Genomic DNA, 18,814 nt, shown 5'->3' with positions numbered 1-18,814 from the left:
CAAGACCCCAACGCCACCCAGGCTCCCAGTGCCACTGAGGCCCCACGTCGAGGCTCATGCTGCCGCCGAGGCTCCCATTGCCGCTGAGGCTCCTTCGGCCCAGACAGGCCTCGTCGCCCAGCTTCTCCGCAGACACCTGGGAGTTCTGTGGGGCGAGTCCAGGAGCATGTACCACGATACAGTGAAAAGCTTTGTTGTGCATGCTATCCTAACAGATCAAGCAATAATATGCATAAATACAATCAAGTCAAACTCAAGTACAATAGGTAGAGCAAAGGGGAAGATACAGAGTGCTGAATATAGTTCTCAGCATTGTAGCGCATCAGTTTCAGAGACAAAGTCCAATGTCCGCAATGGGGTAGAGGTGAATCGGACAGCACCCTAGCTTACGGAAGGACTGTTCAGAAGCCTGATAACAGAGAGGGAGAAGCTGTTCCTGAGTCTGGTGATGCGCACTTTCAAACTTCTGTACTTTCTGCCGGACAGGAGCACGGAGAAGAAGGATTGACCGGGACAAGTCTTTGATTATGTTGGCTGCTTTCCCGAGGCAGCGTGAAGTGTAAATGGAGTCAATTGCTTTGGACACTCTCAAGGCAGAGGTGGAGTTGCTGTGACCACGTGGATTTCCCCAGGTGCTTCGGTTTCCTTCCCCACTCCAAAGACTTGCAGGTATTTTAGGTTAATTGGCTTCGGTAAAAATTGTAAATTGTAAACCCCGTAATGTAGGATAGTGCTGGTGTACGGGGCGATTGCTGTCAGTGCGCACTCGATGGGCTGATGGGCCTGTTTTCACACTCGCTACAGTCTGAAGTCTAAAGAAATGTCATAGAGTTACAAAGCGTTGAAACAGGCCCTTTGACCCAACCAACCAACCAACATGTCTCATCTACACTAATCCCACCTGCCTTCATTTGGCCCATATCCCTCCAAACCTATCCTATTCATATACCTGTCTAATTGTTTCTTCAACATTGCGGTAGGTCCTGTCTCAACTACCTCCTCTGGCAGCTCATTGCGTACACCCACCACCCATTGTGTGGAGAAAGTTACCCCTCAGATTCCTATTAAATCTTTCCCCTTCACCTTAAACCTATGTCCTCTGGTTCTCAATTCCCCAACTCTGGGCAAGAGACTCTGTGCGTCTACCCAATCTATTCCTCTCATGATTTTGTACACCTCAATAAGATCACCCCTCATCCCGCACCCCAGGGAGTCCCAGCCTGCTCAACCTATCCCTGTAGCTCAGGCCTTCGAGTCCTGGCAACATCCTCGTAAATCCATGCAGACAGCACCCGTGGTCATGTTTGAACCTGGGTCGTTGACACTGTAAGCCAGCAACTCTGCCATCCTGCCGCCCCAATTATAAGTCTACCCAATCTATTCCTCTCATGGTTTTATACACCTCTATATGATCACCCCTCATCCTCCTGCTCTCCATTGAATAGAGTCCGAGCCTGTTCCACCTCTCCCTGTAGCTCAGGACTCTAGAGTTCTGGAAAATGTCTTCTGCTCCAGAGAGGTCAATGGAAGCCCACATGGATGCCACGGTTGTAGGTCGGGATGAGAAGTTCTTTCACGTGATGACAATTATGACTGTTGAGGATAAATGCTTTATACTGACCATCACAATGCTTTATACTGACCCTGCAAACATGTACTGTCCCTGCCTGCTTCAAAGTCTCCACTATTGTCCCTGTACCCAAAAAGGCAAGGATTACTGGTCTTAATGACTACAGGCCTGTCGCACTGACCTCTGTAGTCATGAAGACACTCGAAAAGCTTGTACTGGCCAAGCTGAAAAATATCACAAACTCCCTGCTGGATCCTATGCAGTTTACATATTGGGACAATAGATCTGTGGATGATGCAGTCAACCTGCGCCTACACTTCATCCTCCAGCACCTAGATCGCCAGAGGATCCTGTTTGTTGATTTTAGCTCTGCATTCAACACCATTGTGCCAGAGCTACTACACTCCAAACTTTCCGAGTTGACTGTGCCTGAACCCCTCTGTTGGTGGATCACCAGCTTCCTGACAGACATGAAGTAGCATGTGAGGCTGGGAAAGTACATCTCGGACCCGCAAACACTCAGCATAGGAGTACCGCAAGGCTGCGTACTCTCTCCTCACCTCGACTCTTTCTACACCAATGACTGCACCTCCACTGACTCCTCTGTCAAGCTTCTCAAGTTTGCAGGCGACACAACCCTGTCCCTGTGCGTCTACCCAATCTATTCCTCCCCATCCTGATCCAGGATGGGGAGGAATCTGCCTACAGACTGGAAGTGCCACATCTGGCGTCCTGGTGCCGTAGCAACAACCTAGAGCTCAATGCTCTTAAGATAGTGGAATTGATTGTAGGCTTTAGGAGAGCTCCCCCTCCTCTCCCCCCACTCACCATCAACAACACCACAGTCACATCTGTGGAGTCTTTTAAGTTCCTGGGAACCATCATCTCCAAGGACCCTAAGTGGGGGGCTGCCATCGACTCCACAGTAAAAAAGGCCCAACAGAGGATGTACTTCCTGCGGCAGCTGAGGAAGCACAATCTGCCACAGGCCATGATGGTCCAATTCTACATGGCAATCGTAGAGTCTGTTCTCACTTTCTCCATCATGGTCTGGTTTGGCTTAGCCACCAAGCACGACACCTGGAGGCTGCAGCGAATCGACCGATCAGCAGAGAAGGTTATTGGCTGCAACCTTCCCTCCATTGATGAACTGTACACTGCCAGGAAGCGAGCGGGCAAGATCATCTCTGACCCCTCTCACCCTGGCAACAAACTCTTTGAATCACTTCCCTCTGGAAGGCGACTCTGGACTGCCAAAGCTGCCACAGCCAGACATAACAACTGTTTTTATCCACGAGTAGTTGCGCTACTCAACAGCCAAAAATCTGTAGCCTCCCTTTTATCTGGTATTTTGTTGTTCACATGCTTGATCAATGGTGTTTTATCATTAATGTCTTATTATTATTAATGTTTAGTGTTTTCAGAGTCATTCGTAACTGTCACTGTATGTCATGTTGTCACTTGTGGGCGGAGCACCAAGGCAAATTCCTTGTATGTGAATACTTGGCCAATAAACTTACTTACTTACTTACTTACAGGACAGGCATTTTTAATGTTCCAAATCCATTGCCAACTCCGCAAGCAGGCGGGTGAGTAGCATTATCTCAATGCTTAGGTTGGATGGATGCCCAGTCTGAATTCATGCTGGGTCATCTGGTATTCATAATCCATACCAACAAAATGTTATTTTCGTTTCTTTGATAGGAGCATTTCCAGCTGGGGTTAAACCTAGTGCAGAAGCTTTGGGAAAATTTCACATCCTGAGTCTGAATCCCAGGATCCAGAGGAACTCAGTGGGTCAGGCAGCATCTGTGAAAGGAAACGGACAGAAGAAATTTTGGGTGGAATAGAAGAGAAATGGGCCCTCTCTCTCTGTGCCAGTTTTCTCTCTAATTCATCACTCTGAAAAAGGGTCCTAGAGTGATACAGCGTGGAAACAGGCCCTTCAGCCCAACTTGCCCCCACGAACCTACATACCCCATCTATATTAGTCCAATTTGCTTGCTTATGTCCCATATCCCTCTAAACCTGTCCTATCCATGTACATGTCTAATTACTTCTTTAAAATTACGATAGTCACTGCCTCAACTACCTCCTCTGGCAGCTCATCACCATCCAGGTCCTGGCCCAGAAACATCATCCGTTCATTCCTCTCCACAGATGCTACCTGACCTGCTGAGTTCCCTCACCATTTTGTGTTTGGCTCCAGATTCCACCATCTTGTGTCCCCAGATCTTCCTTTCTCTCTGTTTTAACCCAGCCAGTATTTAAACTGGAGAGACACACGTGACTGCAGATGCTGGAATCTTGAGCAAAACACAGAGCACCGGAAGAACTCAGTGCATCAGGCAACATCTGTGGAAGGGTAATGGTCAGTTGACGTTTCGGGTCAGGACCCTTCTTCAGACTGAGAGACTGCCCTCGGTGAAGTCAGAGATCAATAAATGATAATCTAGCAAACTGCAGATGATCAAAACCTGAAATAAAGAGGCTGCCACTCACGGACTTTATCTTCCATTAAATGTTATTCCCTTTATCCTGTATCTGTACACTGTGAGCGGCTTGATTTTGTTTATTTTAGTTTAGAGATAGAGCGTGGAAACAGGCCATTCTGTCCACCAAGCCCACGCCGACCAGCGCTCACCCGTACACCAGTTCTATCCTATACTGTGGGGACAATTTACAGAAGCCAATTAACCCACAAACCCGCACGTCTTTGGAATGCGGGAGGAAACCAGAGCACCCGGAGAAAACCCACGCGGTCACAGGGAGAACGTACAAACTCCGTACAGACAGCACGGCAGACGTTACAATGAACTAAACTAAACTTCCTACACTACAACAAAATCCTAAAATGTATTTAATTGGCTGTGAATACCAAAATACCACAGATGCTTGAGCTAAAATCAAACGGGGGGGGGGGTCTGAGCTATGGGGGAGAGGTTGGGCAGGTTGGGACTTTAATGAGGAGAATAAAGGAGTGCAGAATGAGGAGTGATCTTCTAGAGGTGTATAAGATCATGAGGGGAATAGATATGGTAAATGCACAATATTTCACCCAGAGTTGGTGAATGGATAACCATAGGTTTAAGGTGAGGGGGGTGGTAAGATTTAATAGGAACTTTTTTTACACAAAGGGTGGTGGGCGTGTGGAACGAGCTGCCGGAGGAGATCAGATAAGTTCCAAATACAATGACTCCAATTCGATTTAGTCTGACAGCTTGCGAAGGCAGGAGTCCCTCGGGGGGATGGTGTGAGTCAGGCTGGGCTTGAGAGCACACGTGGCTATTTTGGGCAAAAGTTTCTATGCATAACCCGGAGGGTGGGGTTTTTTTTTAGTGGGGAGGGGGGTCGAGTTTTGTTTAGCGTCCGTGTGTTTACATTTCAAATGTACAATGCTGCCGTGACACCTGGAAGGCAGCTGGTAAATGTATTACATTCCACACACACACACACATACACTCTGCAATCGTTGACCCAGATTGCAAGCGTTTGTTCTAAGGCTGTGGCTGAGATTTTTTTTTTCCTCTCTCTGGATTGTGGGCTGGAATTTCTTGCACTAAACTTTTACTCGGCGCTCGCCCTCTCTCTCTCTCTGTCTGTCTCTCTCTGTCTGTCTCTGCATGTAGCGACAGCAGAGATGGGAGCCGGCTGCCGCCCGCTCACCACTTGCCTTCTCTTGGTCTCCGCTCTCCGGGCTGGCTCAGGAGACGGCTCGGTGCCCTCGCCCGGCTCCAAGGACACTCTGGCGGCGGCGCTCAACTCCCCGGCCGCCTCCTCAGGACCCCTCGGCCGGCACTTCGGCAAGTCTCGGCTGCTGGTCATCTCCGCGCCGGGACCTCTGGACACGTCCTACCGGCTGATGGAGAGGCAGGTAGACCTGGGCAAGGGGGCGTTGAGATGCGATTTGGCCTTGAGGGATCTCCTGGTGATGGTCCTCTTCCAAGGCACCCGGCCAACGCAGGGCAAGTTGTTGAGGGTGTCCAAGGAAGGCAAGGTCTTGGAGGAGAAGCTGGGGCCGGAGGAGGTGGAGCAGGTCACCCGCAAGCTCTCCCTGGAGGCCTCCCAGTTCGGCATGGTCCTCTTGAGGAAGTCTCTACACGTCTACGAGCGCTTCCCTTACGCGGTGAGGGTGGAGGCGGTGATGGAGGCGGTTGATCAAATGCCCCTCAGGAAGCTGGAGAGCATGACCCGGAGGGCGCAGAAGCTGAAATGCAAGGGGTCCCGGGCCGGGAGGATCTCAGGACAGGTCCACGCTAGGAGGAAACTGGCTAATCGGACGACCTCCATTGGGACCATGTTCAACAGGTCTCCACTCAACAGGACCAAGTCCATTGGGACCATGGCCAACAGATCTCTGGTCAATAGGACCATGTCCATTGGGACCATGGCCAACAGATCTCTGGTCAATAGGACCGCCTCCCATCGGACTATGCCCAACCGTTCAGGCATCAGGACTGTTCGCAAAGGTTCTCCAGCCAACCCGAGGTACAGACCAGGCTCTCCCAATTCTCGGAATCCCTTCAGATCTTCCAGCCGCCGATTCCCGGAGAAGTCCGGAGAGGCGGTGCCGGGCAAGAGGAATGCTTTGACCTCAACCCGGGGCTCGGATGGGGAGAGGAAGGCCAAGGCACCCAGGAGCCCAGTGAACGTCAAGGGACGGGAGATGGTGGATCATCTGATGGGCCAGATCAAGCAGAAGGTGCGGCAGATGATGGCGGTCAACTCCAGGCACCCCCTCCAGCGCAGGCCCGGTGGTCAAGTGTTCCAGGTAGGACCTCACCGGAACTTCTCCTCTGGACCTCCGACCGTGGCACCCATGGGGGCTTCCATTGACCTCTCTGGAGCGGTCTCTCAGCCTCCCCACACCGCCACCCCTTCATCATCATCCGGTCAGCCGGTCAACCCTGAGGAGGTCACGACCCTGGATTCCAGCTCAGGCACAGCACGATCCCAGGGCGACCATGACGGATGGACTACGGTGTCCGTGGGTCCTCTGCCTCACCTGGGAGAGGGAGACTGGACCAGGGAACCACAGGAGGTATCACCAACGTTGGCTTCTGGTCTCGACACCCCCCGAACGAGGAAGGGGCAGACCCACCCTCCCGAACCCACCACCCCCCACTCCACCCGGGAGGAGGGAGGCGGTGGCCAGCGTGGGCCAGAAGGAAGGGCGCCTGGCGTGGCCACCGCGTCGCCTGCCCCAGGCAAGGCCAAGAAGGCGGGGAGGAAAGACAGGGAGAACTCGGGCAAGGGCTCCAGGGGCAAGGGAAGGAAGAACAGGAGGAACCGCAAGAACAGGAACAAGAACAAGAAGCAAGGAGCCAGGGGGGACGAGCAGTCCGGCAGCCAGCTGTTCCTGCAGCAGTTCCTCAACAAGCGGAGGCTCTTGGTGAGTAGACAGGATGAGGGCATGGGCTTAACCCAGGCCAAGAGTGTTCCATTGTCACCTGCATCGCAGACGGGACGATGATATACCCTTGATAGGTCCATAAGACATTGGAGTAGAATTAGGCCATTTTGCCCATTGAGTCTGCTCCGCCATTCAATCATGGCTGATCTATCTCTCCCTCCCAACCCCATCCTCTTGTCTTCTCCCCATAACCCCTGACACCCGCACTAATCAAGAATCTGTCAATCTCTCCTTAAAAATATCCATTGACTTGGCCTCCACAGCCTTCTGTGGCAAATAATTCCACAGATTCACCACCCTCTAACTAAAGAAATCCCCCCTCACGTCATTTCTAAAGATACGTCCTTTTATTCTGAGGTTATGCCCTCTGGTCATACTTCACTATGCCCTCTGGTCCTAGACTCTCCCACGAGTGGAAACATCCTCTCCACATCCACTCTATCCAGGCCTTTCACTATTCGGTAAGTTTCAATGAGGTCCCCGCTCTTCTAAACTCCAGCGAGTACAGGCCCAGTGCCGTCAAACGTTCATCGTACCTTAAAATACGTTTACAGGAGCCCTGCTGGGATCATGCTGTTCTTGAGATAGAAGCAATGGTTGGGAGATTCCCTTTATCCTGTATCTGTACACTGTGGACAGCTTGATTGTAATTGTGTATAGTATTTCCGCTGACATTCAGCACGCAACAAAAGCTTTTCACTGTACCTTGGTGCACGTGACAATAAAAAACTAAACTAACCTAAACTAAAATACCTTACTTTTTAGTTTTACTTTTGGAGATAAAGGGAAACAGGCCCTTTTTTCCCCCACCGAGTCCGTGCTGACCAACAATCACCCGTTCACACCAGGGGCAATTTACAGAGGCCAATTAACCCACAAACCCACAGGCCTTTGGGATGTGGGAGGAAACCGGAGTACCCGGAGAAAACCCACGTGGACGGAGAGTCACACCTCAATAAGACGGTCACGGTGGTGCAGCGGTAGAGTTGCATGCCTTACAGCGCTTGCATCGCCGGAGACCCGGGTTCGATCCCGACTATGGGTGCTGTCTGTACGGAGTTTGTACATTCTTCCCTGCGTGGGTTTTCTCTGAGATCTTCAGTTTCCTCCCACACTCCAAAGACATACAGGTTTGTAGGTTATGGTTAAGAAAGAACTACAGATGCTGGAAAAAAATCGTTCGCCACCTCCAACGGAATCCCACCACTGGCCATATCTTCCCATCTCCTCCCCTTTCGGCTTTCCGCAGAGACCGCTCCCTCCGTAACTCCCTGGTCAATTCGTCCCGTCCCACAAAAAACACCCACTCTCCTAGCACTTTCCCTTGCAACTGCAAGAAATGCTACACTTGTTGCTTTACCTCCCCCCTTGACTCCATCCAAGGAGCCAAGCAGTCTTTCCAGGTGAGGCAGAGGTTCACCTGCACCTTCTCCAACCTCATCTATTGCATCTGCTGCTCTAGATGTCAGCTGCTCTACATCGGTGAGACCAAGCGTAGGCTTGGCGATCGCTTCACCCAACACCTCCGCTCGGTTCGCAATAACCAACCTGATCTCCCAGTAGCTCAGCACTACAACTCCCCCTCCCATTCCATATCTGACCTTTCTGTCCTGGGCCTCCTCCATGGCCAGAGTGAGTCCCACCACAAATCGGAGGAGCAGCACCTCATATTTAGTTTGGGTAGTTTACACCCCAGTGGTATGAACGTTGACTTTCAGGTAGTTCTTGCTTTCTCCCTCCTTCCCAGCTCTCCCACAGCCCACTGTCTCCGCCTCTTCCTTTCTTCTTCCCGTCCCCCCCCCCCCACCCCCACATCAGTCTGAAAAAGGGTCTGGATCCAAAACGTCACCTATTCCTTCGCTCCATAGGATGCTGCCTCACCTGCTGAGTTTCTCCCGCATTTTTGTCTACCTTCAGGTTTGTAGGTTAATCAGCTTGGTAAATGTAAAAATCGTCCTTAGGATAGTGTTAATGTGTGGGGATCGTTGGTCGGCGCGGACCCGGTGGGCCGAAGGGCCTTTTTGCGCGCTGTATCTCTAAATTAAACTAAGACCACCCCTCATCCTCCAGCGCTTCAAGGAAAAAATGTCCTATCCGGCTCAACCTCACCCTATAGCTCAGATATGTCCTAGGACAATGTTGGAAGCTAGAGAGGAAATATATCTGATGTGGGAGGAAACTGGAGCATCCAGAGGAAACCCTCGTGGTCACGGGGAGAACGTACCAACTCTGTACAGTCAGCCCCCGTAATTAGGTTGGAACCCGGGTCTCTGGCGCTGTAAGGCAGCAGCTCTACCCGCTGCTCCACCGTGCCCCCCTTGCTGCAGCTTTACAAGCCCATTAACGCAATTTAACAGATAAATATAAAGTAACCAATAATACAATAAATTAATAATCAGCATGAAGGTGGTAACTAGACCGTAATAGTGCAAAACTGAAGCACATAGTGTAATCAAAACAAAATCTCAATCATTAGGTATAAGGACAGGTAGGATAGACTTAGATACTAAGAATGCTGAAGTAACTCAGCTGTAGACAAAAATGCTGGAGAAACTCAGCATCTATGGAGCGAAGGAAATAGGTGACGTTTCACAGAGTGCTGAAGTAACTCAGCGGGTCAGGCAGCATCTGTGGAGAACATGGATAGGCGACGTTTCACAGAGTGCTGGAGTAACTCAGCGGGTCAGGCAGCATCTGTGGAGAACATGGATAGGCGACGTTTCACAGAGTGCTGGAGTAACTCAGTGGGTCAGGCAGCATCTCTGGAGAACATGGATAGGTGATGTTTCTGGTCAGGGCTCTCCTTCAAACCGTGGGTCAAACTTGGAATGTTGTCTCTTGAACGAGCAAGCTGTGGGGAGACCCTGATATGAGTATATCAAAATATGAGAGGCATAGATGGGTTAGACAGTCAGAACCTTTTTCTCAGGGTGGAAATGTCAGATACTGGAGAACATAACTTTAAGGTGAGAGGGGCAAAGTTTAAAGGAGATGTACGGGGAAGGTTTATTTACACAGAGGGTGGTGGGTGCCTGGAACGCGCTGCCAGGGGTGGTGGTGGAGGCAGATACGATAGTAGTGTTTAAGAGGCTTTTAGACAGGCACATGATGGATATGCAGGGAATGGACGGATGTGGATCACGTGCAGGCTGAAGAGATTAGTTTAACTTGGCATCATGTTCAACAGGAACATTGTGGGCTGAAGGGCCTGTTCCTGTGCTGTACCGTTCTATGTTCCTGGCCTGGGCTGAGAGGTGACTACTTTCTCACCCTGAAGAGGTTGCCCTAATCCGTCTCTGAAGCGAGTTAGCAAACCACTCTGTTGTATTGTACTACTGCAGTGATCAGACTGACTGAGGTGGCCATTGTGTGGACCACTTCTATTAACCCATCACTCTGGTAGTTTTCACTCTACCACCCCTTCACACATTGAACAGGGCAAGTGCTTTGACTGATAGGTGACTTGTGCGGATAACATTTTATGAGTTGCTTCACAGTTTGACTTTAGTCTTTGGAGATGCAGTGTCGAAAAAGGCCCTTCAGCCCACCGAGTCTGCCTGACTACCGATCTCCATACGCTAGTTCTATCCCACACACAAGCGACAATCTACAGAGGCCAATAGACTTACAAACCTGCACATCATTGGGGAAATCTGAGCACCCGGAGAAAACCCACGCGGTCACAGGGAGAACGAGCAAACTCTGTATAGACAGCACCCGTTGTCGGGATCGAACCCGGGCCTCTGGTGCTGTGAGGCAGCAACTTTACCACTGCGTCACTGTGCCGCCCTTGGTTTGGGAACAGCTCTGCCCAAAACCACAATAAATTACAGAGAGTTGTGGATGTAGCCCAGTCCATCACACAGACCACACTCCCCACCATTGTAGATGTAGCCCAGTCCATCACACAGACCACACTCCCCACCATTGTAGATGTAGCCCAGTCCATCACACAGACCACACTCCCCACCATTGTAGATGTAGCCCAGTCCATCACACAGACCACACTCCCCACCATCGACTCAATCTACATTTCACGCTGCCTCGGGAAAGCAGCCAACATAATCAAAGACTTGTCCCTGTCCCACCCCCGCTCCCGTCTGGCAGAGGTACAGAAGCTTGAAAGCGCGCACCACCAGACTCAGGAACAGCGTCTTCCCCTCTGTTATCAGGCTTCTGAACGGTCCTTCCATAAACTAGGGTGCTGTCCGATTCACCTCTTCCCCATTATGGACATTGGACTTTGTCTCTGGAACTGATGCGCTACAATGCTGAGAACTATATTCTGTACTCTGTTCCTTCCTACACATTTTGTCTGCTCCACTGCAAAATCTCCTCAAGGCATGCCTACTTTGAAGAAGTTCTCCTCTCTACTTTCAGTCTGAAAGAGGGTTCCGACCCAACATGTCGCCCATTCTTTTACTCCAGAGATGCTGCCTGACCCGCTGAGTTACTCCAGCATTTTGTGTCTACCTTCAGTGTAAACCACCATCTGCAATTCTTTCATGTACCACGTCTCTGTATCTTTCCCTTTGCTCTACCTATTGTACTCAAGTTGTCCTGCAACTTCAGGCTGTGCACGCCATACGCAAGAAGAAGAAGACCTATTGTACGTGAGTTTGACTTGATGGTATTGTGTGTAGTATTATCAGGCTTCTGAACGGTCCTTCCATAAGCTAGGGTACTGTCCGATTCACCTCTACCCCATTGCGGACTTTGGACTGGATAGCAGGCAACAAAAGCTTTTCACTGTACCTCGGTACACGACTGAACTGGACTGATGCGCTACAATGCTGAGAACTATATTCTGCACTCTGTATCTTCCCCTTTGCTCTACCTATTGTACTTGAGTTTGACGATTGTATTTATGCATGGTATTATCTGATCTGTTTGGATAGCGTGCAAAACAAAGCTTCTCGCTGTACACATGACAAGAATAAACTTCAACCTAAATGGGTATAGTAATAATCATAGAACATAGAATCATAGAGTTACAGAGCACAGAATCATGCTTTAGATTAATTTAGTTTATCCCTCCCAGGACTTGGCTTATATTCACTGGAGTTTAGAAGGATGAGAGGGAAATTGGACAGGCTAGATGCAGGAAACACGTTCCCGATGTCGGGGGAGTCCAGAGCCAGGGATCACAGTTTAAGAATAAGGGATAGGTCATTTAGGACTGAGATGAGGAAAGTCTTTTTCACCCAGAGAGTTGTGAATCTGGGGAAATCTCTGCCACAGAAGGCAGTGGAGGCCAATTCACTGGATATATTCAAGAAAGTTAGATTTAGCTCTTAGGGCTGAAGGAATCAAGGGATATGGGGAAAAAGCAGGAACGGGGTATTGATACTGGATGATCAGCTATGATCATACATTTTCAGTATAGGTTCTTCTGCAGTTGTATAGGGCTCTGGTGAGGCCACATCTGGAATATTGTGTACAGTTTTGGTCTCCTAATTTGAGGAAGGACATCCTTGTGATTGAGGCAGTGCAGCGTAGGTTCACGAGATTGATCCCTGGGATGGCGGGACTGTCATATGAGGAAAGATTGAAAAGACTAGGCTTGTATTCACTGGAGTTTAGGATGAGTCAGGATCTTATAGAAACATATAAAATTATAAAAAGACTGGACAAGCTAGATGCAGGAAAAATGTTCACAATGTTGGGCAAGTCCGGAACCAGGGGCCACAGTCTTAGAATAAAGGGGAGGCCATTTAAGACTGAGGTGAGAAAAAAACATTTTCACCCAGAGAGTTGTGAATTTGTGGAATTCCCTGCCCCAGAGGGCAGTGGAGGCCAAATCACTGGATTGTTTTAAGAGAGAGTTAGATAGAGCTCTAGGGACTAGTGGAATTAAGGGATATGGGGAGAAGGCAGGCACGGGTTACTGATTGTGGATGATCAGCCATAATCACAATGAATGGTGGTGCTGGCTCAAAGGGCCAAATGGCCTATACCTGCACCTATTTTTCTGTTTCACACGCACTCTCCCCCATCACGCACACTCCCAACCACTGAATCCTTGGGTACATATGTGAGAAAGGTATAGAAAGGCGGAGTGTGTTGGAAGGAACTGCAGTTGGTAACAGTAAATATGAAGCTGGACCTGTGTGAGAGTGGCGGGGTGCTGTGGGTGCGGCTGATGCTCCTTCCTCTGCTTTTCCAGGTGATCACGTCGCCCAGCAAGGACAGTAGACTGCACGTCCAGCAGAGAGACGAGTACCTGGAGCACGTGTGCCAGCTGGCTCTGCGGCGCATCAGTGTGGTCAACATCCTGGGCTCCCCCACCAACAGCAGCCTGACGGTGGAACACTATCAGACCGGTGAGTGTCCACCACCCTGGCCCTCCCTCCACAATCCCCGCCCCCCCCGTCCTCTCCCGCCTCGTCTCTGCCCTGCGTCGCATTTTTATTTAATCAAAACATTAGTTCAATTATTAAAAATAATATTTACAATACAACAAAACAAAACAGAACCCACCACCATAATACAAGACAAACAAATATCCTAAATAAACTACTATACAACTATGTTACACTCCTTGTCCAGGATGAATTCCACCCCCCGCGGTGCCCAGCGGTCCCGGAAATCCCCCAGGGTGCCCGTGGACAGGGCGTAGTCCATCTCTAACCCCACCCGGGCACGGACGTAACCCCGGAAAAGGGGCGGGCAGCCGGCTCGGGCAGAGCCCTCCACCGCCTGGCGACGTGACTCGCGGATGGCCAGCTTGGCCAGGCCCAGGAGCAACCCAACCAGGCACCCGGAGGAAACCCACGCTGTCACAGGGAGAACGTACAAACGTTGTACAGACAGCACCCGTAGTTAGGATGGAACCCGGGTCTCTGGCGCCACCGTGCCGTCTCAAAGGTCTTTTATTGTCACATATACCAATTAAGGTCGAATGGTCAGCGGGGATTCAGAGGGCCATGGGAGCCTGTTTCCGTGCTGTATCTCCAAACTAAAGGAAACAATGCTCTTGCATTTTATGATTCTTTTTCCTCTTATGGCCCTGTCCCACGGTACGAGTTCATTCCAAGAGCTGTCCCGAGTTTGCCCTGATTCGAAGTCGGAGATTTACGGTAATGGCCACTCCTCGGTGCTCGGGGCTCTCGTGGACATTTTTCAACATGTTGAAAAATCTTCACGAGTCTTCCCGTGCTTACCTGCTGTTAGCGAGTCTTCCCGAGTACCTGCCGTTAGCGTTACGAGCTGCTAAGAGACGTCCCCGAGCCCCGACGTACCCGCTACAATAGACGATAGACAATAGACAATAGGTACAGTAGGCCATTCTGCCCTTCGAGCCAGCACTGCCATTCAATGTGAGCATGGCTGATCATCCCCAATCAGTACCCCATTCCTGCCATCTCCCCATATCCCCTGACTCTGCTGTTTTTAAGAGCCCTATCTAGCTCTCTCTTGAAAGCATTCAGAGAACCTGCCTCCACAGGCAGAGAATTCCACACTCACCACTCTCTGTCGGAAAAGGGTTTCCTCGTCTCCGTTCTAAATGGCTTACTCCTTATTCTTAAACTGTGGCCCCTGGTTCTGGACTCCCCCAACATCGGGAACATGTTTCCTGCCTCTAGCGTGTCCAAACCCTTAACAATCTTATATGTTTCAATGAGATCTCCTCTCATCCTTCTAAACTCCAGAGTATACAAGCCCAGCTGCTCCATTTTCTCAGCATATGACAGTCCCGCTATCCCGGGAATTAACCTTGTAAACCTACACTGCACTCCCTCAATAGCAAGAATGTCCTTCCTCAAATTAGTGGACCAAAACTGCACACAATACTCCAGGTGTGGTCTCACTAGGGCCCTGTACAACTGCAGAAGGACCTCTTTGCTCCTATATTCGATTCCTCTTGTTATAAAGGCCAACATGCCATTCGCTTTCTTCACTGCCTGCTGTACCTGCATGCTTACTTTCATAGACTGATGTACAAGGACAAATCATTAAAAGATAAAGCATGGAAACAGGCCCTTAGGCCCACCGAGTCCACACCGGCCATCGATCATCCACACAACGACTGTGGTGTAAGAATAGTCTACTTCACCGTACAGTACACAAGCCGCATTTCTGGTGCAAACTTGTGCCCTTCAAATTTCAATGTTCTTAATAGCACAGAGTCTTATAAAGTCAGAGAGTGATACAGTGTGGAAACAGGACCTTCGGCCCAACTTGTCCACACCGGCCAACATGTCCCAGCTACTCCAGTCCCACCTGCCTGCGATTGGTCCATATCCCTCCAAACCTGTCCTATCCATGTACCTGTCCAACTGTTTCTTGAACGTTGGGATAGTCCCAGCCTCAACGACCTCATCTGGCAGCTTGTTCCATGCACCCACCACCCTGTGTGTGAAAAGGTTACCCCTCAGATTCCTATTAAATCTTTTCCCCTTCACCTTGAGCCTATGTCCTGTGGTCCTCGATTACCCTTCTCTGGGCAAGTCACTGTGCATCTGCTCGATCTATTCCTCTTCTGGCCTTAAAGGCCTGTTGTCCTAGCAGCAGCACTTTGTCATTGTTAATCACTCTTGACTCTTGACTCACAGTCCTACTGGAGATATGTGGACGGGTGAGATTCCACGGAGTCTGTCCAAATGGGATAGGAGCAGAATTGGGCCATTCGGCCCATTAAGTCTACCCTGCCATTCAATCATGGCTGATCTATCTTTCCCTCTCAACCCCATTCTCCTGCCTTCTCCCCATAACCTATGACCCGTACTAATCAAGAATCTATCTATCTCTGCCTTAATAATATCCATGGACTTGGCCTCCACAGCCGTGTGTGGCAATGTGTTCCGTGTCTGTGTCAGTGTGAGGTCGACATTTCCTTGACATACCATCCCATTCCTGTGTTTCAGAGAATGAACAAGCGTTAGAAATCCCGGTGACGGAGCCTGTCGGGCCTGAAGTGATCACAGAGCTGAGGAAAGATTTTGGGATGACCTTTGACGAATTCTTCATGGTGTTGGTTGATTATGACATGAAAGTTAAGGTGAGAGTTGACATTGTTTCGCCATCAGCGAGTTAAGTAAATTAAAGGCAGATACGCTGAACACCTCTGCTCAGTCCGCCTTTGCCTGCGCGATCTCCCGGTTGCCAAACACTTCAACTACCCCTCCCATTCCCAATCTGACCTTTCTGTCCTGGGCCTCCTCCACTGTCAGGAGGAACAGCATCTCATATTTCGCTTGGGCAGCTTACACCCCAGCGGTATGAACATTGATTTCTCTAACTTCACCTATCCATGTTCTCCAGAGATGCCCGCTGAGTCACTCCAGCATTTTGTGACTATCTTCAAAGTAAATGGCTAATTATATTTTAAAAAGGGCAGCATAATGGCGCAGCGGCAGAGTTGCTGCCTCACAGCGCCAGAGACTCGGGTTCGATCCTGACCTTGGGTGCTGTCTGTACGGAGTTTACACATTCTCCCTGTGACCTGCGTGGGTTTTCTCCGGGTGCTCCCGTTTCCTCCCACATTCCAAAGACGTACAGGTTTGTAGGTATTGGCTTGGTATAAATTGTAAATTGTCCCGAGTGTGCGTAGGATGGTGTAAGTGTGCATGGATTGCTGCTCGGCGCGGGCTCGGTGGGCCGATGGGCCTATTTCCGTGCTGTATCTATAATGTGTAGAAATCAACCTTACACCTTTTCCCTGAGATCAGTTAGGAATCGAGAGCATAACATTTACACCAGAGCTCACCTCCCTTCCTCGTGCCTGAGCATTTCACATATCGCAGGTCTGTTGCAGCATATGTTTCTATGATCTGACTCTATAACCAGTTCGAAGAAAGGGTCTTGACATGAAGCGTCACCCATTCCTCCTCTCCAGAGATGCTGCCTGAGCCGCTGAGTTATTCCAGCACTTTGTGTCTCTCTTTCTTCAATACAAGTTGGATCTAATATTGGCGATGAATTAAGGAACACTTGTGTTAAAAAAAAGATGCAAAGTGCTGGAGTAACTCAGCGGGTCAGGCAGCATCTCTGGAGAACATGGATAGGTGACGTTTCACAGAGTGCTGGAGTAACTCAGCGGGTCAGACAGCATCTGTGGAGAACATGGATAGGAGTCGTTTCACAGAGTGCTGGAGTAACTCAGCGGGTCAGGCAGCATCTCTGGAGAACATGGATAGGAGACGTTTCGGGTCGGGACCTTCCTTCAAACTGATTCAGTTAGGTGGATCAAGTGAAAACTCAGTCTTCTTTTTCCCAGACTCTAAACCTATACGGCACAGACTGAAGGTGAGAGGGGAGAGATTTAAGAGGGAGCTCAGGGGCAGTGTTTTCACTCAGAGGGTAGTCTGTATCTGGAATGAGCTGCCTGGGGAAAATATAGATGCGAATATAATTATGACTTTGAAAAGACACCTGATATGATATATGGATGGGAAGGGTTTAGAGGGATACGGGCGAAATGCAGGCAAATGGGACTGGCCCAGAATGCCAACTTGGGGTTGGCGTGGGAGAGCTTGGCTGATGGGCCTATTCCAGTGCTCTGTGTGTCAAAGAGCCTTTCTGTTTTGAGAAGGGGGATTGTTGTCGTGGAAGGAATTCGCCTTCCATCACAGTGAGGAATGTGGAGGAGTCACTGTGGTGGATGTTTATGTTAAAATGTATTTTGTGTGTTCTGTTGCTTTTTATTTGTATGACTGGCCTGGCAAATGAAATTCCTCGCAAAACATACTTGGCTAATAAAATGTGATTCTGATTCTGATTGTGATTACTGGATCATCTGGCTGTGGAACAGCTGTGTGTGTGTAGCACAGTGGAAGGGTTTAGAGAGATACAGGACAAATGCAGGCAAATGGGACCAGCCCAGAATGCCTACTTGGTCAGCGCGGACAAGGGCCTGTTTCCATGCCCCACAACTCTGTAATGCTGTCCGATGATACGCAATCTCTCGGTTGCTAAACATTTTAACTCTCCCTCTTATTCCCACACTGACCTTTCTGTCCTGGGCCTCCTCCACTGTCAGAGTGCTGCCCAATGCAAAATGGAGGAACAGCACCTCATATTCCACTAGGGCAGCTTACAACTAGGGTTGCCAACTGTCCCGTATTAGCCGGGACATCCCGTATATTGGGCTAAATTGGTTTGTCCCGTACAGGACCGCCCTTGTCCCGTATTTGACTGCTACAACTCGGGTCGAAGGAACTGTTGGGTCGGAGCGCCGCATCCGGCCCCGCCTCACCCATCCCAACGTAGTGCAGCCCATGGAGTGCAGCAGCAGCAGCGCCTCGCCCGTGGCCCCGTCGGTCGGTCGGCAGCCCGGCCAGCTGCCCGACCTTCGGACCTTCGCTTACCGTCGACACCACCACCCCACCTTCTTATGGCCGATCATCGGTTCATGAGTTAGATGGGGTGCCAGACACGCGTGCAAAGTCTGGCACCTAGGCCAGAACTTCTCAGCTGGCCCGCCGGCTGGGCTTTGTGTGCAGTCACACACCCGGGCCAACTCATCATTCACCCAGCCACGGCTGAGCCGGTCAACAAATTGCCGCTGGGAATTTGTCCCTTATTTTGACCTTTTGTCCCTTATTTGGGAGTGGGAAAGTTGGCGACCCTAATCCCCACACTGACCTTTCTGTCCTGGGCCTCCTCCATGGTGAGAGTGAGGCCCAATGCAAATTGGAGCAACAGCACCTCATATTCCACTTGGGCAGCTTACAACCTAGCGGTATGAACATTGGCTTCTCTAACTTCAAGTCACCCTTGTTTTCCCCTCTCCCTCTGTCCCTCCCCCACCGTAGTGACTAGTTTCACAGCCCTCCTGATTAATTTTACTGATTGTATGCCTCGTTGTCACCTTCCCATAGCCAACAATG

The 18,814-nt window shown here is 50.1% G+C and overlaps 1 protein-coding gene across 2 annotated transcripts in view; it reads left to right on the top strand.

Annotated features, from left to right (window-relative positions):
• Nucleotides 1–4,877: 4,877 nt before the first annotated feature.
• The window catches only part of LOC116971361 (coiled-coil domain-containing protein 80-like), a 28,278-nt gene continuing 14,341 nt past the window's right edge, over nt 4,878–18,814 (top strand). The window contains exons 1-4 of one of the 2 annotated variants that reach the window (XM_033018482.1): nt 4,878–5,930; nt 5,976–6,962; nt 13,150–13,306; nt 15,851–15,984. In XM_033018482.1, coding sequence (XP_032874373.1) covers nt 4,959–5,930; nt 5,976–6,962; nt 13,150–13,306; nt 15,851–15,984 — 2,250 coding nt within the window. In that variant the 5' untranslated portion in view covers nt 4,878–4,958. Of the gene's footprint in view, nt 6,963–13,149; nt 13,307–15,850; nt 15,985–18,814 lie in introns of both variants that reach the window. The other variant, XM_033018481.1, reaches the window with a different exon arrangement.

The sequence above is a fragment of the Amblyraja radiata genome, chromosome 3 (assembly GCF_010909765.2).
Source record: "Amblyraja radiata isolate CabotCenter1 chromosome 3, sAmbRad1.1.pri, whole genome shotgun sequence".
Taxonomy (NCBI): domain Eukaryota; kingdom Metazoa; phylum Chordata; class Chondrichthyes; order Rajiformes; family Rajidae; genus Amblyraja; species Amblyraja radiata.
The sequence above is the reverse complement of the archived record's forward strand: the minus strand, read 5'-3'. Positions and strand labels throughout refer to the sequence as shown.